At 63.1% G+C, this 22,491-nt stretch overlaps 2 protein-coding genes across 11 annotated transcripts in view; both read left to right on the top strand.

Annotated features, from left to right (window-relative positions):
• Positions 1-11,068, top strand: part of DAGLA (diacylglycerol lipase alpha) — a 62,711-nt gene extending 51,643 nt beyond the window's left edge. The window contains exons 12-20 of the mRNA XM_053899639.1: positions 1-78; positions 638-718; positions 1,559-1,701; positions 2,029-2,097; positions 2,442-2,514; positions 3,794-3,990; positions 4,691-4,820; positions 5,341-5,528; positions 7,460-11,068. Of these exons, the coding sequence (XP_053755614.1) occupies positions 1-78; positions 638-718; positions 1,559-1,701; positions 2,029-2,097; positions 2,442-2,514; positions 3,794-3,990; positions 4,691-4,820; positions 5,341-5,528; positions 7,460-8,417 (1,917 nt within the window). The 3' untranslated portion in view covers positions 8,418-11,068. The remainder of the gene's footprint in view (positions 79-637; positions 719-1,558; positions 1,702-2,028; positions 2,098-2,441; positions 2,515-3,793; positions 3,991-4,690; positions 4,821-5,340; positions 5,529-7,459) is intronic.
• Positions 11,069-15,802: 4,734 nt separating this feature from the next.
• MYRF (myelin regulatory factor) overlaps positions 15,803-22,491 on the top strand; it is a 33,885-nt gene continuing 27,196 nt past the window's right edge. For 8 of the 10 annotated variants that reach the window (XM_053899624.1, XM_053899623.1, XM_053899629.1 and 5 more), the window contains exon 1: positions 15,803-15,975. In XM_053899624.1, the coding sequence (XP_053755599.1) occupies positions 15,930-15,975 (46 nt within the window). In that variant the 5' untranslated portion in view covers positions 15,803-15,929. Of the gene's footprint in view, positions 15,976-18,788; positions 18,844-22,491 lie in introns of those variants that run through there. The other 2 variants (XM_053899625.1, XM_053899620.1) reach the window with 2 other exon arrangements.

The following is a 22,491-nucleotide window of genomic DNA, read 5'->3' as shown; positions in this document are numbered from 1 at the left end:
GATGCACTGACAGACCTCACTGGTGACGCTGAGCGCCTCCCTGTGGAGGGGCACCACGGCACCTGGCTAGGACACAAGGTACGCCCCGTTCTGGGCCCCTTGCCTTCTCTCCAACCCTGCTGGCACACAGACCTGTCTTGTTGCTGCAGTGGGGGGCCTCCCTGCTTGTGCCACCCCCCATCACCCCCCTGAGGTGCAGATTCGTCTAGAAGTTCACTGTGGCCCACCCACCAGGACCCCCACGGTCCTACCTGGCCCAGATACTGTCCCAGTAAAGCCTGAGGAGGCAGCACCTCACCCTACTTGACCTCCTGGCAGCACAGGACCCAGGGGGTCTCTCCCTCGCCCTCAGACGCTCTCTCCCCTCCCTCACTGGCAGCCTCCTGGGGCTCGTCCTCCACCAAACCACTGGTTTCTGGTAGACAGACATGCCACTCTTCTGAGCCTCAATTTTGTCATCTGTGAGCTGGGACTGATGTGAGAAAGTATCCACCAGGCCCCACAGCCAGGTGGTCAGGAGGGCCAAAGGGGAAACAGGACAGGATTAGTGAGCTTCCAGTCACTGTTTTTTACTGGTCTCTAAAAGACCTCCCTCCCTCCCTGCCCGTGACACCCACCTCTGTTCCTCCTTACCCAGGGAATGGTCCTCTCGGCTGAGTATATCAAGAAGAAGCTGGAGCAGGAGATGGTCCTGTCCCAGGCCTTTGGGCGAGACCTGGTGAGGCACTTTCCCTGCCAGCGAGCCCTGGCCACGCTGGCCCTGCCTCCCCGAGGGCCACACTGGGGGCAGGATGCGTTGAACGGTGGCGCCTCCCCAGCAGGCCAGGCTCCTACAGCCTCCTTTGATGCCTGGCTCCCGGCCCCCTCCTCACTTGCTCAGTCCCTCCCACCTGCTCTGACGCCTTCCTCTTTTGCACCAGCATTTCTTGGGCTCCCCTGCTCAGCCCCACCCAGTTGTGAGCACCTGTTCCACGCCAGGCACTGGAGGCCCAAAGATGGTTCGGGCCAGGGGCTTCAGAATCTAGAGCAGGCGATGGAAAATCGTTGCAGAGCCGATCAAAAGGGGGTCACTCTGGTCGGGGTGATCTCCCGAGGTGCTGCCAACTGCTCTTCCCAAAGCCAAGCCGTCCCTGGTCCCCGGAGAGCCCAGTCTAGCGTCTGGGGCACAGAAACAGGGGCAGGTGAACAAGCGATTATAACAGAGTATAATCTTTACAGAACGTACGCTGTTACACCAGAGTATGGTCACCATGTATGAAGGTCTGCCACAGGTGTAGATGCAGCGTCTAGGAGGAAGTCAGCCTCTCCTGGAAAATCAGAAAGGGCTTCTCCAAGGAGGTACTCTGAGCAAGGTTTGGAAGGATGAGTAGGAGTTTGTTAGAAGAGTCCCCCCGACAAGTTGCTCTGCGTGAGTCTAGCTTGGCCCTCTCTCTCTGCCCCCGCAGCCGCACAGCACAGACACGATCCCGGGACTCTGGGAAGACCCTTCCGCCTCCCTGGTTTCAGCTAGTCCAGACAGTCAGCGGGGCAGGGCTCTCAGGTTTCTCTCGGTTTTCAGGGCCGCGGAACCAAACACTACGGCCTGATTGTGGTGGGCCACTCCCTGGGTGCAGGCACTGCTGCCATCCTCTCCTTCCTTCTGCGCCCCCAGTACCCTACCCTCAAGTGCTTTGCCTACTCCCCACCAGGGGGCCTGCTGAGGTGAGCAGCCTGGGGCCTCGGAGTTGGCTTGGGTTGGCGGGGGCTAAAGCCTTGGGAGCCGGCCCCGGGCAGTCTGGCTTCTGGTCTCACGGGGGCCTGGGAATGGCCCGCTAAGCGCGGGGGGGTTGCTGCGTCAGATGCCAGGCAGACCCCAGGATCCACGCCCGGCAAAGCCTCACTGGCAGGAAAGGTGCGACAGGCGGCGGGCGGCCTGGCCTGGCACCCGTGAGCTCCCCGGAGGGCCTCGAATCACAGACTGACCCCAGGAGTGCCGGAGCGGGGCCCGCTCACCACCCCTGCCTTAGCACCCCCTGGCTTCCTTTGCAGTGAGGACGCCATGGAATACTCCAAGGAATTTGTGACAGCTGTGGTTCTGGGCAAAGACCTTGTCCCCAGGCGAGTCGCAAGTCACAAGTTATGCCCTCTCTCCACGGTCCCGGTCCCAATCCCGGTCGACTGTTCCTCCCTCCCCGGGGGATTCCCATCTCCCCGGGGGGAATCCCAGAGCCCCCAGAGCCGGAGGACGGGCGGCCCCACCCTGCCTGACCTCCCTTCCCTGGCTCGGCCCTGCCGAGCTGCTGACTCCCACCTGCCTGTCCACCCCTCCCACCCTGTGATCCTGATGGCGTGGTCTTTTTGTTTCTGTGGCTGCCATGTGCCTGCCCGCTCTGCCCCACAACCCACGCCTCTCCCGGGCCCTGGCCAGGCCAGGCTGACACCCGTCTTGCCTCCTTCCCCAGGATCGGCCTCTCCCAGCTGGAAGGCTTCCGCAGACAGCTCCTGGATGTCCTGCAGCGAAGCACGAAGCCTAAAGTGAGCCCCCGCCCCTCCCTCCTGCCAGGGCACGCTGGGCCCTGGGCACCTCACCTGTCCTGTGCCCTGCCTGTCCCTTGGCACAAAGCACAAGAGGCCCCAGCCATGTGAGGCCAGGCTGTGTGTGGCTGATGTCATGGGAACACCAGGCCCTCAAACTCTCAGACCTCCAAGCTCACCACGTCTCCCTGCTCCTTGTACAGAGGGGGAAACCGAGGCTGAGGCCCAGAGTGGGCAGGGGACTTGCTGTTGCTTACACAAGCTGTAACTGAGTCAGGAAGGGAACCAAGGGCTCCTGAGTCCCCATCACCCAGAGCTTCCTAAAGTCAAGAAAAAGCAGGCCCGAAGCCCGGTGCTTCGACTTTGCGACAGGAAGCCCCCTGCCAAGCCCGCCGCGGCTCCCCGGGCTCCATGAGCCCGGCTGCCACCGCCAGAGGGGATCTGGGTGCACTTTGTTCTGATGTCCGCTGTGGCTAAGGAGAGGATCAGCCCTTCCTCATACCTCATCAGGTCTCAGAGGAGGACACTGGGGGGCTCCTCCTGTGGCAAGCTGGCCTCAGCATGCCAGGCGGGGGCGGGTGCTGTGGCCAGGTACCCGGAGACAGGCAGGCAGGGGCTGACCTGCACCAGCTTGTCCCCTGGGACCCCCAGGCCGGCCCCCACCCCATTAACCATCTCTGCCCAATTTGGCCTGTTCCCAACCTTGGTGCCCATGACCCTCCGGCAGGCAGGGCCCTGGGTCAGGCATCAGGTGGCAAAGGTGGGCAGGGCAGCAAAGCCTTAGGGGGCCATGTCTGCCTGGAGGAGCCTGGTTCTGGAAGGTAGAGCTGTTCCTATCAGACCCAGGCCTGTGCCCTTGTCAGGCCCAGGAGGCAGGTAGCTGGGAGCCAATCCAGACGTGCCCAGGCCTGGTAGGTGCAACTGCGATGAACTTCGGGTTCTGTTCTGTCTCTGACTCAGGAAATGACCTAGAGCAAGTCCCTTCCCTTTGCTGGGCTGTTTCCCCATCCTCTAGATAAGGGGTTGACTGCTCTTCCAGCCCCTTTCCAGCCCTGACATTCAACAGTGTCCTATCATCTGCCCTTGGCACTGTTTGGCCATCCTGGCCACCATATGCCTCGGCCACTGCCTCCTTAGGTGGGCACTGTCCTTCCCTCCACCCATGGCCATCCCAGCTCCCACCTGTCACCAAGGGCCCTCCTTCTGAGGACCCTTCTGCCCCTGCCCACCCAGCCAGCCCTGCTCAGCTCTCTCCCCATCTCCCCCCTGCCCCGCACAGTGGCGAATTATCGTGGGGGCCACCAAATGTATCCCCAAGTCGGAGCTGCCTGAGGAGGTGGAGGTGGCCACGCTGGCCAGCACGCGGCTCTGGACCCACCCCAGCGACCTGACCATCGCCCTGTCAGCCAGCACCCCTCTCTACCCACCCGGCCGCATCATCCACGTGGTCCACAACCACCCAGCAGAGCAGTGCTGGTAGGGTGCTGCCCACGACCCCGGTCAGCTGGGGGGGAGGCAGCGGCCAGGGGGGTGGGGGACCGGGCTGGCCTTGCTTCGTCACCCCTCGGAACGGGACGGGGCGGGGGTGGTGGGCAGAGGCTGGGAGATACTGGCCCGGGACGCTCACTGCAGGGGTCGCCCTATCCTGGGGCACTGGGAACGGAAGAAAAGTCCAGAGGACTCCAGGTTCCTCCCTTGGCCGTGTCAGACTTTGTTCCTGAGCAGCTCTTCCCATTTAGGGGCCACGTAAAAGCAGAGGCCCTGGAGGGGTCACCCTGAGGCCCCGGCCAGCTCACACCTCAGGTGTCACTTGGCATCCCCTCCGGGATTAGACGGCAGCGGTTGTGACAGGGGCGGGGCAGGGGTGGGAGCGCGAAGGTGGACAAGCTACACATCGACCTCTCTTACTTCGTGCTCTCTCAGGGGGTCGGGCCTGGGTCCTCCTTCCCAGCGACCCCTCCTGCCCAGGGTTGGGGCAGGTGTGACCCCGGCCGCGAGCGGGTAGTAGGCTGTGTAGGGACGGCGGCTGAGGCCCATTTGGCATAAACGGTTCCTGGCTGGGGTGGGGGTGGGGGTGGGGGCTCAGGGTGAGGCGAGAGCAGGGAGCCCGGGGACCTGGGGGCCTCGGCCAGGGAGTCACCCCCACTCAGCTTCCCTCCGGCGCCTGTGTCCCCAGCTGCTGTGAGCAGGAGGAGCCCACGTACTTTGCCATCTGGGGCGACAACAAGGCCTTCAACGAGGTGATCATCTCGCCGGCCATGCTGCATGAGCACCTCCCCTATGTGGTCATGGAGGGGCTCAACAAGGTGAGAGCCCCCGCGCGGCCCCGGGCAGTGACGTCACCTCAGCGCCCCGCAGCACTCTGCTGGGCTGTCTCCGTCCCCACGTTACGAGCAAGGGTGCAGACTCTCAGAGGAGTGAACCAGAGCTCGTGTTCTGGGCCCCACGCCCCCGCGGTCTACTTCGCCACGTGGCCCCGTAGTGGGGAGCTTAGGAGATTCCCAGGGACCTGTCCCCGAGGCGGGCTGAGCTTAGAGGGCCTGGAGGCCACCTGGCACTTGACAGGTGTACCACCACCCACGGGCACCCTCAGCCATCACCTGACCGCGGAAAGCTGACCATAGGGAAGGGAAACCCCAGCCTGGCCCATCTGTGGGGCAGGCCTTCCTGGTGGGGCAGGGACCTGGGGTGGGGGGACAGGGGCGGGGCCCGGCTCACCCCACGAGGCTCTGGCCTGAGAAGCCTGGCCTGCTGCCCCGCCCCCCCCATGTGATTGTCACTCCTCCACCACCACCACCACCACCAGCTTGCCCGACCCGTCCCCAGGTGCTGGAGAACTACAACAAGGGAAAGACGGCCCTGCTCTCTGCTGCTAAGGTCATGGTGAGCCCCACTGAGGTGGACCTGACTCCCGAGCTGATCTTCCAGCAGCAGCCGCTGCCCACAGGGCCACCCGTGCCCGCCGGCCTCGCCCTAGAGCTGCCCACCGCAGACCACCGAAATAGCAGCGTCAGGTGAGCCCCGGGCGCCCAGCCCCAGCCCACCCCAGAGGCCGCTACAGGTGCCACAGTGTGTCCCAGAGCACGACTGTCTGTGCGCGTGTGTACTCTGTGCACGTACTGGGCCCACGTGTTCACGGAGCTCTGCGCACGTGCACAGGAGAACTCGATCTCGATCCCCTCTGCTCAGGGTCTCCCGATCAGCTCCCACTGCCCCCGAGCCTGCCATCACTGAAGCCCGCGTGGGATAGTGGCCGTCTAGGGACGCACAGACACACGGCCACAAGCACACAGGTTCGCTCGTGGCCATCTGGTCCCAAACAGATGGATACCCACGCACTTACATACGTGCACACATACGTGTTCGTGTTGAAGCGGACATACGTGTTCACAAATAGCTCTAAGTGCACAGAGAGCCCACGCCAGGACAGGCAGCCGTGCACGTGAATGCGTGAGTGCACCTGTGCCCAGACCGAACCACGGAGACACGTTTGGGGTAGCTGACATACAGACGCTTGGTGTGCCTGCCGTACACAGAACACAGAGCCGTGTGTGCATGCTCCCAGGCCCACCCACACTCCGTATTCACGCACACTCTTGCCAGGGGGTGGCTCTTACAGGGTGCCTCCTGGCGGGTGGGAGTCTTCCTGGCCCTCTGGGACCCTGCCCGCCCAGGTTACAGATTTGGCCAGGAGGCTGCTCAGAAGGGTGGTCGCTGCTTCCTCGCCCTTGGCAGGGACACCTGGACGTCTCTCGCTCTTCCATTTGTGCATTTCCTGTGGCAACTACATGACCACATGAGGGAGCCAGCGTCCCCTCGCAGCAGCGGCTGCATCACTGCACCCCCCCCCCCCCCCCCCCCCCCCCCCCCGCCATTGCCCGGTCCGGTCCCTTCCGCAGAGGGCTCCAACCCATGGCAGAGGCTGGAGGAACCCCAGTGTGAGGAAGGAAGTGATCACAGTCCTGGGAGAGGTGGGGGGAGATGGGGGTGGGGGGAGATAGGGGGTGGGGAAGGGTGGTGCTGGTGCTGAGGGTCTGAGAACCTGTGGGGGCAGCTCTGGGCAGTGCTCTTACCCCTTCCCCCTCCCCGCTTCCCCCTTTCCCCTCCCCCCTTCCCTCTCCCCCCCCCCCCCATTGCCTCATGAGTGACCTGGGGTAGCCAGTCTCTCTGAGTCTCAGGCTACCCACAGGTACAAGGTGCCCCAGCAGTGCTCCCAGCGGGGGCCTTAGGCCTTCAGGGCTCCTTACCCACAGCATCAGCCAAACAGGAGTTGTTTTTAAAAAACAACGGTCCCTGGGGCGCCTGGGTGTTTCAGTCGGTTAAGCCTCAGACTCTTGATTTTGGCTCGGGTCATGATCTCACGGTTTGTGAGTTCAAGGCCCACATCAGGCTCTGAGCTGACAGTGTGGAGCCTGCTTCGGATCCTCTGTCTCCTCTCTCTCTCTCTCTCTCTCTCTCTCTCTCTCTCTCTCTCTCTCTCTCTCTCCCTCTCTCCCCCTGCCCTGCCCCTGCTCACTCGCTCTGTCAAAATAAATGAACATAAATAAATAAGTAAGTAAGGGTCCCTGGGGCGCCTGGGCGGCTCAGCAGGTTAAGGGTCGGACTCTTGATCAAGGCTCAGGTCATGATCTCACGGTTCGGTTCTTGAGTTTAAGCCCCACCTCCGGCTCCTTGCTTGGGATTCTGTCTCTCCTTCTTTCTGCCCCTCACCTCCTTGTGCGCTCTCTCGCTTGCTCTCAAAATAAACTTTTAAAAAGCCCTTTTAAGAAATAAAAAAACTGAAAAAGAAAAAAAATAAGGGCCCCTGCCCCAGGCCATTCAACAACCGCGAAATTGACTTTCCCCTCCTCTCCTCCCCGAGGTCCCTCCCGCCCGGAGCGAGTGGGAGGAGTCTCTGCCCCTCCTGAGTCTCACGCCCCTCCCTGCCCCGCCCTCCCCTCTGTAGGAGCAAGTCCCAGTCCGAGGTGAGCCTGGAGGGCTTCTCCGAGGGGCGGCTGCTGTCCCCGGTGGCCGCGGCCGCAGCGGCCCGCCAGGACCCCGTGGAGCTGCTGCTGCTGTCCACCCAGGAGCGGCTGGCGGCGGAGCTGCAGGCCCGGCGGGCGCCGCTGGCCACCATGGAGAGCCTCTCAGACACCGAGTCGCTGTACAGCTTCGACTCGCGCCGCTCGTCAGGCTTCCGCAGCATCCGCGGCTCACCCAGCCTCCACGCCGTGCTGGAGCGCGACGAGGGCCACCTCTTCTACATCGACCCCGCCATCCCGGAGGAGAACCCGTCCCTGAGCTCGCGCACCGAGCTGCTGGCGGCCGACAGCCTGTCCAAGCACTCCCAGGACACGCAGCCCCTGGAGGCGGCTCTGGGCAGCGGGGGCGTCACCCCGGAGCGGCCCCCCAGCGCGGCGGCCAACGAGGAGGAGGGGGGCGGCGGCGACGGCGGCGGGGCGGCCCCGGGGGCCGAGCTCGCGCTGCACAACGGGCGCCTGGGGGACTCGCCCAGCCCTCAGGTGCTGGAGTTCGCCGAGTTCATCGACAGCCTCTTCAACCTGGACAGTAAGAGCAGCTCCTTCCAGGACCTCTACTGCATGGTGGTGCCCGAGAGCCCCACCAGCGACTACGCCGAGGGCCCCAAGTCCCCCAGCCAGCAAGAGATCCTGCTCCGCGCCCAGTTCGAGCCCAACCTGGTGCCCAAGCCCCCGAGGCTGTTTGCCGGCTCGGCCGACCCCTCCTCGGGCATCTCACTCTCGCCCTCTTTCCCGCTCAGCTCCTCGGGGGAGCCCATGGACCTGTCGCCCACGGGTCTCAGCAGCCAGGAGTGCCTGGCAGTGGACAAGATCCGGACTTCTACCCCCACCGGCCGAGGGGCCAGCCCCGCCAAGCAGGATGACCTGGTCATCTCGGCTCGCTAGCACCCCAAGCGTGGCTGCCGGCTGAGGCCCAGGCCAGAGTAGGTGGCCCCCCGGGCTCCTGGTGGCTGCCCCCAGGGCCAGGCCGCTTTGAGGAGAGGCCCCCAGGGGCCGGTTTAGCCTCAGGCACGGGGCACTGCTGCTGAGCTGGGGGTCCACGTCCCTACCTCAGCTTAGGACCACCAGGCGGCTGGGATCTGGGTCCTCCAGACTGGGGAGGGGTGTGATGCAGGGGGGAGCCTGGGGCAGCCGGCCCGGTGGGCAGGGCAGCGCTCTGCGCTCTCGGCCTGCCTGTCCCCCACAGGGCATCCCGGCACCCCCTATTCCAGGACCGGCAGTGGGCATGCTGACTCCCCATCACTGCCCTCTGGCTGCTCTCCCAGGGCCCAGATGGAGAGCAGCCCTCTCCCCACATATTCACGTCTGTGGTCCAGGCTGGCATCTGCCCTGGCCACCCCCCAGATCTGGTGCCTGCTGGCCAGCCCCCTGGGGTGACCCCACACCAAGGTGGCCCGCAGTGCTGTGTATGTTTACAGAAGCCACTGGGCTGGGCTCGGGATGTTTCCTGGGCTTGCAAGCCCCCCTCTCCCCCATCGTGTGTTCTGAGCAGGGAAAGGAGGAAGGCCAGGCTCCACAGAGCCCAAGGCAGCCATGGAGCCTGGAGGGGCCTGGGGGGGCCTGGAGGAGGGTGGGATCAAGACTGCCGCTTCTCTGCTCCGTGCCCCTCATGCCGATCCCTCTGGCAGTGGGTCCTGGGCACCCTGGCCTGCCCTGTCTGCCCATTAGTTCCTGGCTTGCCTTCTACCCCCAGGGATCCTGGCCACTCAAAGGGTGGAGGGCACAGGTGTGACCACCCCTGGCTGCAGAGTCAGTGCCCTGGGAAGAAGGAGGGCACCCAAATCCCCCTTCCTTTGAGGGCTCCGTGTAACCCCTTTATATCACCTCGCCCCCACGCCTAGGCAGCCTCGGGCCCTGGGATCTGAAACCAGACATGCCTCCACCCACCCACCCCCCCAACCCCCCTCTTCACTGGCCTGAGCTCCTTCCTAGCATCGGGGTTTTCTTCCCTACTCCCTGCGCCCCCCCCCCCCCCCATCAATGTCCTGTCGGCAGGAAGCGAGGCCAAGAGCAGGGTATTGTGGGACCCGACTAAAGGAGGTGCAGGAGGGCCAGGGGCTCTGGGGCTGTCCTGGGTTACTGGAGGCCTCCCCAGCCCACACCTGAGGGGGGTTCCTCCCCTGCTGGGTTGGGGAACCACAGGGAGGTGGAGGCCAGCCTTTCCCCAGAAGCCCAGTGGGGGAAGGTCCGAGCTGGCGTGGCGCGTGTGTGCATGTGCATGAGTGTGTGGCGCTCCTGAGGAAGGGGCTGCTGGGGCCCCCCGCCCCACCCTACCTGCCCTGCCACTTTCCCAGCCTGCCAAGAACACAGCCAGTGACTGTGATGGGGGCCCGTGCCCGGGGCGGGGGGGTGGGGCGGGGAGCGGCGCGCAGGACGGGCTCGGTCTCAGATGTGTCCTACCTGCTGCTCTGATCCCCGGTTTGGAAAACTGATGTGTGCCCAGACGCTGACTGCCCGCTTGTGCCTTCGTCTCCTCGGAGGCATACTCCCCCACTCTGGCCCCCCACGGCCTCTCCGGGGCTGCTAGACGCACTCCCCTGACCAAGACGCCCCGCCCCACACCCTCATCTCATGATGACTCGTATCTGGGGCCTGCGTCCTGACCCTGGTCCCACACACAGCTGGGACTGGCCTGGACACTGCCCTAGGACCCCTGCCCACCCTGACGGATGGAAACAAGAGACCTGGGAGCTGGGCCTCCCTCCCTCTCTGACACCCACCCTCTCCCAAGACTCCAGGACACTCCCCCCCCCCCCCCCCCACTGCTGCAGGCCCGCTGCTGGCATAGCCTGGGCCCAGCGCAGAAACAAAATGGAATCAGTAGCTCTTAGAGTTTAAAAAAAAAAAACAAACAAAAAAACAAATCGTAAATCAGAGTAAAGTTCCAACAAGCACCTCAGCCAATTGCAGGGAGAGACTTGGTGTCTGGCCTTTCAATTCCTCCTCTGCCAGGGTGGCCCTGGGACCTCTAAGGGGGCGTGGTCCCCACCCACGCCCAGGACTGAGCCATCAGGGACAGACCCCCCACCCCCAAGCCCGCAGCCACACGAAGGTTACAGACTTGGGGCTGGGGCAGGCTCGGACTCAGCCCTGGAGGCCCCAGGGTCAGCCCACCCCGAACCCGCCCCCTCCCCACCGCACCCCTGCAGGATGGGCCTGCTGCCCATCTCTCCCCTCCTCCCGACACCGCACTTGGGGGGTCTGAGCCACCCCCCTCAGCCCAGCTAGGCTCAGACCCACTCCCCCTCTGTCCCCCAGACTGCAGCACAAGCTTTCCCAGCCTCGAGCGGGCCTGTCCTCCCAGGGGCCTGGGTGACCTCCATATGCAATCGGTAGCAAGCAGCTGGGCCCCACAGACACTCAGGCACTGTACGTGCCATCCCCCCATGACTTTTTGTACTTACTGTATGAAAGATCCAAACTAATATTGCTGTAAAAAGGAGAGACAAATTAATATAGCTTATTCTATAAATATATCTGTATATAAAGGTTTCTGTATATTGTATAGAGCTGTGTATAAACTGGATGTAGAAGCACCCTCGCTGCCTTGAGTGCTGTCTTCCCAGCAGATGGGGGTGGGGGGGGCCCTGAGACTGGCTCTCACGATGCCCTGGTCTAGGACCACACTCAGAGGGACAGAAGCCACTCGAAGCCCCACGCGAATGGGGGCAGGCCTTTGTCGAGCCCTGCCCATGTGAAAGTCTTACCAGGGGATCCGAGTTCATGACCCCATTAGGGCCTTGAAAGACGGGACTCGGCGGTCCCTTTCTCCTCCCCGAGGGGTCTGGGGCTCAGAGAGGGTGAGAGACCACAGAGCCGGCATGTGGGGCACCAGGTTGGTCAGACAGTTCCCACGCCTTCCCCCCGATACTGAGAACTAGAACAGAGAGAGGAGGCCACTAACTCCAACACCCCCCCCCCCCGCCCCCCCGCCACCAGCAGGGTAGCACCGAAATGCAAGCGCCACTGGAAATCTTTGCTGAGTGCTTCCTCAGCAGGGTGCACAATACCCAGCCAGGCGCACTCAGGGAACCCCAGGGACCCCAGCCCATCCTGGGGACACTGAGGCCTGGGGAGCCGCTGCAGGGCCTGGGTGAGTGGGGCCTCCCGCTGGCACCAGGCCTGACCTGCCTCCTCCACACGGCAGGTGGCGCTGTTCCTCCAGCCAGTCGCAGGGCGATGGCACAGTGCGGCCCAGGCACTGACCCGGCCAAGCTCTGACCTGACCTTGACCTTCCCTTTCCTACACTGCCCACCCTCTCACCCCGGAGTCCAGAGTGACCCTACTTGGTGAAGTTTGGGGGAAGGTGATGGAGCGGTGCCTTTCTTCCAACCCCAGCCTCTTTGGACAGAAGCAGAAGCTGAGGCCCGATAAGGGCCAAGTCGTACTTAAGGTGACTCAGGCTGTGGGGACAGATCTAGGACCAGAATTCAGGCCTCCTGGCTGAGGACTCTGGCCTCCACCCTCACCTGTGTGGTTTTCAGAGGCTCTTCCCACTGTACAGTCTGAGTTTGCAAATTACCCTATCCAATTAGTGCAGAAGCAGAAGACACAGAGGGCCAGAGAGGTTCTGTGACTTGCCCAAGGTCACACAGAAGATGGAATGGGGAAGGGCTGGGGCGGCGCTGTGCCCCCCCATCCCCACTTGGGCCCTGTGGTCAGCCCCTTCCGTCTCAGCTGGGAGGGAGGTGGGAGAGCGAATGTCCTGCAGGGCTCCCCTGACCTCTCTCACCCCCTGGCCTCGCTGACACTACATTCCCACATACCTTGGGCCTTCCTCTCTTCCTCTGTAAAATGGGCAGATGCCAGGGCTGTATGAGCCCATGGGGCCATCAGGACTCCTGCAGTAGGGAGGCCTGGCCATCTGGCTAGCTGATGAGTCCCCGGCCCCCTGGCTCCTGGGCTGGCCTCGGGGCCCCGCTGCTCTGTTACTCCAGTGCCCCTCAAGTCTGTAGCTCCCTCTCCCCAGTGCTGCCTCCTGCCGGCCCTGCGGCCACTCAAGGGCCGAGGGAAGTGAGCCGGAGTGGAGGAAAGCAACATGTATTGATCACTCCCCCGGCTTTTCACCTACACACTGCGAGGCGGGAATAATAGGCTGATTTACAGACGAGTCCTCCAAGGACCGGAGGGCAGGCCTTGGAGGATGGCGGAAATGGCTGCAGGGATCAGCTGCGTCTGCTGGGCCAGGGATGAAAAATCGGTTGCTCACTCGTTAAAACGGCTTGGCGGATGGGGACTCATCTCTATGGATGGCTCCCTCAAAGCCCCGGTCACGCAAGATTCCCTTGAGCTCCCTCTCCAGCCCCTAGCTACCGCCCTGCCCCAGCCAGGCTTGGACCCCAACTTCATTATGGAGTTTGGGGGTGGCGGCATGGACTTCCGGCTCAGCCCTGGAGTCTGGGACTTAAGCCCCTCCTCTCCCCCAGCCCAGAGGTGGGAACCACGAGGGCTCACTGGCATAGTGGAAATCAGGGGAGAGGGTAGGGCCAGGCCACCTCCCACAGGATTAACTGGAACCTCCACCCCCCACCCGCCCCCCCCAGCATCCAGCTTCAAGGCTACCCTCAGAGGCTTAACAACCCAACTTGAGGCGTCAGGGTGGCGGGGACGACAGGTGCATATCCCACTCCTTTGAGGACCAATACGAGGACCACGCTCGGCTCGCCACGATGGCCCTCAGACGGTGGACATTTCGGCGCCACGTGGAATATGGCGGAAGGACCTGTGGGTAGGTGGAGGCTTCGAAAGGAGCCGGCTTTCCAGCTGGTCCCCGGGCGACTCCTAAAATCAATTCATGTTCAAAAATCACATGGCGAAGGCGGGTGCCTACTCTGTCCGCAGGCAGGCCTGACCGGGTGGGGGAGGGGGCAGGGCAGAGAATAACAATTGTCTTAAGGGAGGCTGCAGAGGGAGAAAAACCTCTGGGGTGTATCAGCTGGAAAAGAATAGGCATCTCAGTGTGGCCCTCTCCCCCCTTCGCAGCCCGGCCCCTGCGGGGGGAGTCCGGGTCAGCACACACAGCTGGGGCCTCCAGCAAGATCCCATTCTATATATCTAAGAGCAACAGCTCGGAGAGCGGCCCCCGCAGGGACAAAACCTCATTGTGAGGCGTCCGCCGGCCTGGGCGCCCCCTCCCCCAGCCCCAGAACTGTCGTGGCATTGACCCTCCTCGGTGGGCCACCGCGGGCCTGCTGACTGGGCCACATCTGGGGCTCTGGCACCGGCCGCCCCTCCCCCATGGCTGGCCCCCGAGGATGGGGAGGGCTGCCTGGGTGGGAGCAGTTTCCCACGCCCATGCCCACTGAGCAGCCCGGCTCGTGTCCCCCCATGCTCGTCTGGGGGGCCATCAGCGTGGTGCGTGCTCGGCTGGCCGGGCTGGCGTCTCCAACTGCCGGCCGTCCTCCTACCCCCCTGGGGTAGGTCCCTCCATCTGTCAAACGGTGGTCAGGTGGGCTCGGTTTCCCAGCTCTGACTTGCCGGATCTCGGGATCCCAGGAGGCTATGGGCAACTCCGCTCCGTCGTGAGACCGTGCGCTGGGTCCAAGATGCCACAATTCTCGGCTTGCAAAGCGTCAGAGGTGTTCCGCAGTTGGAAGACGCCATCATCCTACATTCGTTCCATGTACGTTTACCGAGCCCGCACTGCGTCCCAGGTAGTGTTTCTTGGCGTTGAAGCTAGAGCGGTGACCGAGCGAGAACAATCTCTTACCCTCACAGAGCTTCCAATCTACAGCAAGAAGGGTAATCACAAAAACTAAGTAAAAGTCTTGTACACGGTGAGAAAGAAAGGTAGGTAGGGGGAACTGCTTTAGGTAGGGTGGTCAGAGATGTGATGACCGATCCAAGACCTGACTCCTGAGAAGGAACCAGTCATGTGGGGACAAGCATCATAGACAGGTGGAACAGCACGCAGGGCAGAGGCGTGCCTGGCGTGTTCGAGTGACGGCAAGGAGGCCTCGGTGGAGAGAAGAGCAGGAGCGGAGGGCAGTGGTGTAGGCTGGGGCAGATGGTACGAGGCCTCAGGAACCAGGGCAAGAGGTTTAGCTATTGTTTTGAACGCAAGGGGAAACTACTGATTTTGGCAAAGGAACAACATGATCTGATTTACATTTCCAAAAGAGTGGTTTGGGAGGTTCTGGAGCCCATCACTGAGGGGAGAGGCAGTGCAGTTGGACAGAATAGAGACGAGGAGGTGCCCCTGAAGTGGAGACAGAGAGACGGGGATGGTGGGTTTAGGAGGTAGAACCTTCGGGCCTCACACCAGCACACAGAGAAACAGTGACTGAGAGGCCATGTTCCAGGCCAGCCAGGATCTGGCTCCGAATGCTGCCTTTGACCCCAATTACCTCGAAATCTTTAGATCTGTGCTGTCCAACACCGCAGCCACACACGGTCATTTAAATTTGAACTCCTTGCTCCGGTCGGTTAAGCATCTGACTTCGGCTCAGGTCAAGATCTCACAGTTCATGAGTTCGAGCCCGGCATCGGGCTTTGTGCTGACAGCTCAGAGCCCGGAGCCTGCTTCGGATTCTGTGTCTCCCTCTCTTTCTGTCCCTCCCCCGCTCACACTCTCTCTCTCTCTCTCAAAAATAGTAAATAAGCATTAAAAACAAAAACAAAAACGAATCTGACCTGCTTGAAATGAAATAAAATGGAAAAGGCAGTTCCTCAGCCTCCCTAGCCACATTCCAAGCGCTCAGGAGCCACATGTGGCCAGTGGCTTCCATACGCTGGACAAGGCAGGGAACGTTTCCATCGTCACGGAAAAGTTACACAGGGCAGCGCTTCCTCCGACAGTCCTGAGCATCACTGAGCCTCAGTTTCCTCATCTGGAAAAGGCCCATAACCGTATCTCCTTGGTGGGACACCTGAGAGGGTCAAACGAGGTAACTTGACACCTGTGACGTCCCGACTGCGAGTCTGACACAGTGCTCACCGGATGTGGGTTGGTGTTCTTGCTGAGGTGGGGGTGGGCAAGGGGAGGAAAGGGGGTGCCTTCTGAGGTTTGCTCTGAGACTAAGATTCAGAATCCTGCTACCCTCCCCTGCCCGAGGGGAGGGCGGGGACTACGGGGCAGGGCGTGGCCGCGGCCCCCGCCACCCCGCCCCTGCCCGGCCCGCACGCGCCCCCCAACCCCGGTAGGACCCCGCGGCTCCCCCGGCCGCGGGGCTGCAGCGCGGGCCCGGCCGGCAGGGGGCGCAGGGCGCGGCGGGCGGGGCGCGGGGGGCGGGCGGGGGCCGGGCCAGGGCCGCGCGAGGGGCGAGCGCGGAGGCGGGCCGGGCGGGACCGCAGCCGGAGCCGAGCCGGGACTGTCGCGCGGGCCGCGCCGGCGATGCCGCGCCCCCGGGCCGGGCTGTAGCGGGGCCGGGGCGGAGTGCGCGCCGGGCAGGCCGGACATGGAGGTGGTGGACGAGACGGAGGCGCTGCAGCGCTTTTTCGAAGGTGAGGGACCGGGGTTGGGGGGGGGGGGCGGCGAAGGGGGGGGAGGACGGCGACCCGCCTCGCGCTGGGAACCCCCGGGCCGATCCCTCCAGGGCCCGGGACCCGCGACTATGCTTCCACCACGCCGGGACTCCCCAGGATGCCTCCTCTGGGCCGGGCGCCCCCCACCCCAACCCCCCCAGGCTGGCACCAGCCTGCCGCGCTGGCTCCCGGGGCTGGGAGTCTCCTGGAGGTTACTGCCCACCTCCACCAAAGTTGGGCACCCCCTCCCTGCTCCCCGCAGCGCACAACTTCCTTGAAGCTGCCTCCCCTTCCATGCTTGGTCCTTCCTTCTAAATGCTTCCCAGGATCTGCAATCCCCCGCCCCCTAAAATCTGACACTTCCCACTCCCAGTGCCCTTCCCGAGTTTGGGGACCCTTTACTGTGCTTCCCTGGAACCGCGTACAGACCCAGACTCCCAGACCCCCTTTGAGGCGGGAACCCCAGGATGCCTTCCAGGATCTTCCATGCCTCTTAGGCTGGTACCCCAGCCCCCAGCATGCCTTCCAGAGTCTGGGCCCCCTGCCTAGAGATTCAGGCCCCTGGGTCCCATTCAAGCGGACACCCTACCCCCAGCCTGACTCCTAGGAGCTGAGACGTCCCCACTGTGCTTCTCTGAGACTAGGACCCCCTTCAAGACTGTCAGCCGCTTTCTGCAAGGCTGCTCTCTCCCGCAAGGCTGAAATTCCCATTGAAGCAGCTACCCCTCCCCTGCCCGGGGCTTGGAACCCCTCCCCAACATTCCTCCGTGGGCTGGATTCCCCCCACCCCCAAAGGCTTTCCGGGGCTAGAACCTTCTTGAAGTCCGCATCCCTGCCGCCAGCCACCTCTGCGCCCTGAGACCCTCCCAAAGTTGTGAACTGCATCGTGCCGGCCCTCTGAGATTCCTCGGGGCTGTTTCACCCACACCTGTCCCTGGAGCCCTGCCTCCTCTGGCCGTTGCTCCCCACCCCAGGAATGACCTCACCGCCTCGCCTCGACCCTGATAGGACCCTCCCCGGGGCTGGGATCTACACACACCCTACAGTATTTTCTTCTACCCCTGCTCCCCACCCCCCCACCCCACACTGTGGTTTTGGAGATCTGCTCCTGCATCTAACCAGACTGTCCTCCCCTCTTCCTGAGTAGCCTCTGCCCCTCCTCCAGGTCTGTCCCCCTCCTCCAGGGTGCTGGATTCAGGAGGGATGGGACAGTGTGGGAGGAGAAGGCAGAGGTGCAGGCTGACATCTCCCAGCCCACTCTGCTTCTCAGACCCTCACGGGAACATCTAGCCAGACCCTCTGGCCCCTCTTGTGCTCCTCGCCACCAACTCGGGTAGCCAAGCCTCTGTCCCTACCCTCTCTCCAGTCCCTAAGCCCACATCCTCCTCAGTGGGAACCTGCCTCTGGGGGTGGGGTGGTCCACGGGGCACCACGGTGCTGGGGCCGTCTGGCTGCAGAGCCGCGAATCGTGGCCCGAGGCTCAAGCCTCGTACCCCGATACCTTTGGTGTCCAGGAGGGAGAAAGGAAGGCCTTTCTTTGCCTCAGCGTCTCCCTTTCTGTGACTTGGGGGGTAGCAGCCTTTGTCCACTCCTGTTTGCTGAGTCTGTGAGGACATCCCTAGCCCCGGGCCTCCTCACTTCAGGGTTGTGGACACCCCAGCAGACCCGGACCCCAAGAAACCAGGCTTGGACTAGGTTAAATGGTTGATCCTGAGGTGGTTGGGCCATTTGAGGGTCCTAGGCAGTCACCTCCCAGGTGACTTGTTCTCTCTAGATGCTGTTCATCCTTTATGAACCCTCAAGGGGGCTGGAGGCCCCTGGGGAAGCAGGAAAGGGACATTGCTCCTTGCTTGGGGGTATTGTTTTGGGGGTGCCCTGAGCCGGCTAGATACCCTGGATGACCCAGGGGCCAGCCCCCCCCCCAATGCTTCCTACAGGACCCCGTGCCCCAGGCACAGGGGTGGGCCCAGCTGGCCCAGGCTCCCCACCTCCTGAGCCAAACTTTCCTTCCTGGCCGTGGGTGGGGGGTGGGGGCTGACGCCACAGCTCAGCCATGCGGCCGGCCTGGCAGGGAGGCTGTGCTGCTCCCTCCGGAGAGATAAGAGGAGACTCAAGAATGTCTGTGGGGAGCAGGGGGGTGGGGGGTGTGGGGCTGCCCGCTGAGGTGGGTGGAGGGAGCCAGGGGCCGGAGAAGTGTTCCCAGAGCCTGAGATGGGGGGGAAGGTGGGCGGGTGCTAAGGGTTAGGACTCTCCCTGGCCACTTGGGAGGGGAAAGCCTGGCAGGGATCAGGTGTTCCATGGTGCGTGGGGGACAGGCCCGAGTGTGTTCGTGAGTGTGAGTGTGAAAGCAAGTGAGTGTTGAGCATGTGGGTACGTCGTTCCTGAACTCTCGCACTTGGGGCTGGAACCTGAGTTCTCGTCCTGGTGCTAGCTTGGCCTTGGTCACTCTCTGTGGACAGTGGGCACGACGGGCAGGGTCTGTGCCTTCAGCTCTGGGCTGGAAAAGGGCTTTGCTGAAGGGCAGGGGCCTGTCGAGACCCCTTGTCTGACATCGCCCCTCTCTAGGAACACCCAGCACATGTCCTGGGTCCTGCCCTGTGCGGTGAGCCAGGCTGTGCCCCACCCCAGGGTGGTGGGCTGGGGGGCTAAGGCGCTTTGGGCCTCGGGTGGGAGGCTGGGACGGGGCGGCCCCTCCAGGCTGGTACAGCCGGGCCCCCGTGACCGCCCTGCTAATCCCCTAGAAGGAGGCTACGGCCGCCCGGATCGGCGGGCACAGGGCCTTGCAGAGAGGGGACCCTCCAGGCAGGATGCACTGGGTCCCGGCAGGTAACAGCGTCGCCTTGGCAGGTATATTCCTCTCATCCTGATCGGGTGGGGCCTTGGGTTCCCAGAACCTAGTCAGGGACAGGGCCAAGACAGCATCAGCAGATCCCGATAGAACCTTAGAGGCTCTGGGGCCAACTCGGCCCCTGCCGCTGAGAGCTCTGTGACCCTGTGCTGAGCCCTCACCCTCTCTGGGCCCCTTTTCCTCAGCTGCCAGACAGGAGGGGGTGGCAGGGAAGGTCTTGATGATACTTTCAGATCTGCTGAGCCTTGTCTCCCAGCCCTGGGAAGGAGGGATGTTTTTGAGCATAAAAGGTGGAGGGTGCCGAAGTCTGGTTCCAGGGGCACATTCCCCACCGCCCCCTGCCGTCCGCCGCCTGCCCGGCCCCAAAAAACAGGTGCTGTGGAGGAAGCCTTACAGCCTGAGGGGAACTGGGCTTCCAGGAGGTGCTGAAAAGACCTTTGAAAGGCTGGGGGGCCTCTAGAGCCCCACAAGGGCTGGAGGTGGGAGGCTGGGTTTCTGCTCCTTCAAGGCCCGATGGGCGGCTTGGGCCGGTGACTTCCCTTCTTTGGTCTCATGTCCTCTCCTGGAGTAGGCAGGTGGATTGGATCAGAGCAGGGGCTTCTGATAAGGTTCTTTTTTTTTTTTTTTAAGTTTTTATTTATTTATTTTTGAGAGAGAGACAGAGACAGCGAGCGGGGGAGGGGCAGAGAGAGAGGGACAGAGAGAATCCTAAGGAGGCTCCGCGCGGTCAGCACAGAGCCCGATGCGGGGCTCAAACTCACAAACCGTGAGATCATGACCTGAGCCGAAACCAAGAGTCCGACGCTTAGCCAACTGAGCCACCCAGGTGCCCCCCAGCGAGGTTCTTTTTAGCCACCAAACAGAGACAAACTCGTGGACTCCCGATGCACAGGGGGTGGGGGCGGCTGGGCTCCCCACAGCCCCCCAGAGCACCAGGGTCCTGATCTGAAAGCCTCTTGAGGGAGGGGCTGGCACGGGTCCCCTTTCCCCGGGGCCAAGACTGCAGCTCCGAGAGGGGGGAGTTAGCCAGCATTAAGCAGAGCTGATACCAAGGACCACCCCCCCACTCTCTCCTCTGCCCCCAGGGCCTTGGGGGAGGAAGGGTGGCCTTCCTGTGGGGACCAGCATCTCTGCCTCCAGAGGGCAGGAGGAGGCCACGGGGGAAGGCCACCTGACGACTTTTGGGCAAGGATGCCCACCCTCAACAGGAGTCTGGGGCAGAGTTGGGATGTGTTATCGTGTGGCGCTGTGCCCCATATCAGCCTGTCTGTCTGTCTGTCTGTCTCTGCAGTGCACCAGGGAGGAGGCGGATGGGGGAGGCAGCCGGACCCCTGATTGTCAGGAATATGAGATGGGGTGCCTTCTGAGTCCCCCTGGAGCCCTCTGAAGGAGTCCCGCCCCAGCCCTACCTCCCCAGCCCCTGAGTCCAACCAGAGGGGAAATAAATAGTGGGGGGTCTGACTCATCCGTGTCCCCAACACCCAGCGCGGGGCCACATGGGCCGGGCAAGGGAGAGGGCAGGAAATGTTCTCAGGGTCATTGGAGGCCACGATGGCTATGTGAACAAAGGTGGGGTGGGGGGTGCACCCCAGGACGCCAGCTCTCTGGGAGGGCCTGGGGTCAGTGCGGGGTGCAGGCCTTTCCCAACCTGCTTGCCTCAGGGCCTCTCCTGAGTCTGGGGACTTGGCAGAGTGCCCCTTGGGGTCTCAGGCAGGGCCGAACAGAGTATCTGGGGGAAAGACAGGTGTCTCTGGACAGAATGGCCTCCTCCTAGGGACCTGGCCCCCACTCCCTGACTCCCAAGGGCTCGCAGGACTAGGGGGTTCTGGCAGCTGAGGCTGCTGGGTAACAGCCCGGCAGGACTCTGATTGGCTGCTGCCCTTGGACTTTGCCCTCTGATAAGAACGGGGAGCAGAAATCATTAACTGGCTCATTAACCGGGGGTGGCCCTGCCCTACCCAGGCTGCCTGCCCTTTCTTCCACCTTCTTCCTCATCACGGCCCCCTCTTTTGGGCCTCAGTTTCCCTCACAGCCTGGGTGTGTATGGGGGGGACGTCGCCTCCCCTATGAAAGTCTTCAGCCCCCGCTGCCCCTGGGTGTGGGTAGCCCCAGGGTTAGGGGCAGGTGTTGGGTGGTGTAATGGCCTGATGCACTCACTGGAGGGGGGCGCTGCCAGGGTCTGTCGCTGGCTCCGCAGCCTGCCCACCGCCCTTCTCCTGGGCTTGTCACCGCACTCCTTTGTGCCTCCACTTTCTCATCCTTAAAATGGGAATGCACTTGGGGTCACAGTACCCACTGCTCAGGGTTTCTGTGGGGACTGCGGCAGCCTGGGTTGCGATTATTGTCCCAAGGGGCTTGCCCAGCCGAGTTCGACAGGCTCACTGTAGGTATTCTGCTCCCCACTTTGAGGATTTGTCGATTCACGCGCGGGCGTAGGTCGGTGCCCCACCTTGGGCCGGGGCCTGTGGCTGGCGCTGTGTGCTTTGGGGAAAGCCCCTCACCCGTTCTGGGCCGCTTCTCCCAGCCTCGTTGAATGCACTCTGCACGCAGGGACCCAGCTTCGTGCAGGTCTGGCGCTCCTTCCAGCCTCCAGCTGGGGCCCCACCCTGCATCTCGGAGATGGGGAACTTGGGCCTTGGGCTGGCGGGGAGGGGTGTGGGGGGATGGGGAAGGGGAAGGGGCTGACTGTCCTTTGTCTTTGCCTGCCGCACCCAGGCCGGAGGTTTTTGCATAAGCGGCCTCCCCGGGAGTCCTGGGGCTCTGTGGGAGCGTAGTGGTGCCCTCTTATTTTTGAGAGGGAGGTGCCGAGGCAGGAGAGGAAGGAGACGGGTCAGGCTCGCTCAGGGTGGCCGCAGCAGGGCAGAAGCGGGATCCTGGGTCAGGAGACTGTCCTCCAGAGCTGAGGTTCCTGACCCACCGCCAGTGGCTGGGCGAGGTGACTTCCATTCAGCCGCTTGACCTCTAGGACCCTCAGAGTCCTCACGCGTCCGGTCAAGGCTGTGTGACGCAAGCAGTGAGACCCCACGGCCAAGGCCTGGAGGGGGAGGGGAGGGAAGGGCACGACGCCGGCTGGGATGGGGGCAGTGGGGTCCAGAGCCTCCCCTGGCCTGGCATATGGCTGCTCCAGCGCGTCCTGTCCTCCGCCTGCCTCCAGCCTGCATCAGGGGGAAAGCCCTGTCTCTGTAGGACCTAGGGCTCTCCAGCCCTCAGGCTGCACGGCCACGGCCTCTGTCCCTCCATGGAGTTTGGGGACCCTTGATCCCTTGGGGCCTTCTCTCACTGCCCTCTTCGCCATCTCAGTCCCCGAGCTGTCTTCCCCACTCTGTGGTTCTCCTCCCACCCCCGCGGTCTGTGGCCTGGGGGAGGGGAGGGGGCAGCTGGGAGTCTGTGACACTGAGTTGGCTCTTTTGGATCTGGCTCCAGCTAGACCTGATCGGGAGGGGGGTTGGCCTGGGCCTGCCATTGGGTCAGTGAGCGCTTGTGTGCACCCGTGTTCAAGTCTGGGAAATGTGCTAGTATGTGAACATGCACAGGCATGCTCATGCCTCAGGGCCTTTGCACTGGCTCCCTATGGGCCCGGAATGCTCTTCTCAGGTGTCCACGTGGCTCACCACCTTCCTAGCTCTTTTCAGCGAGGCCGTCCCTGA

This window comes from Panthera pardus, unplaced genomic scaffold (assembly GCF_024362965.1).
Source record: "Panthera pardus isolate Hobbes unplaced genomic scaffold, ASM2436296v1 HiC_scaffold_12, whole genome shotgun sequence".
Lineage (NCBI taxonomy): Eukaryota > Metazoa > Chordata > Mammalia > Carnivora > Felidae > Panthera > Panthera pardus.
The sequence above is the reverse complement of the archived record's forward strand: the minus strand, read 5'-3'. Positions and strand labels throughout refer to the sequence as shown.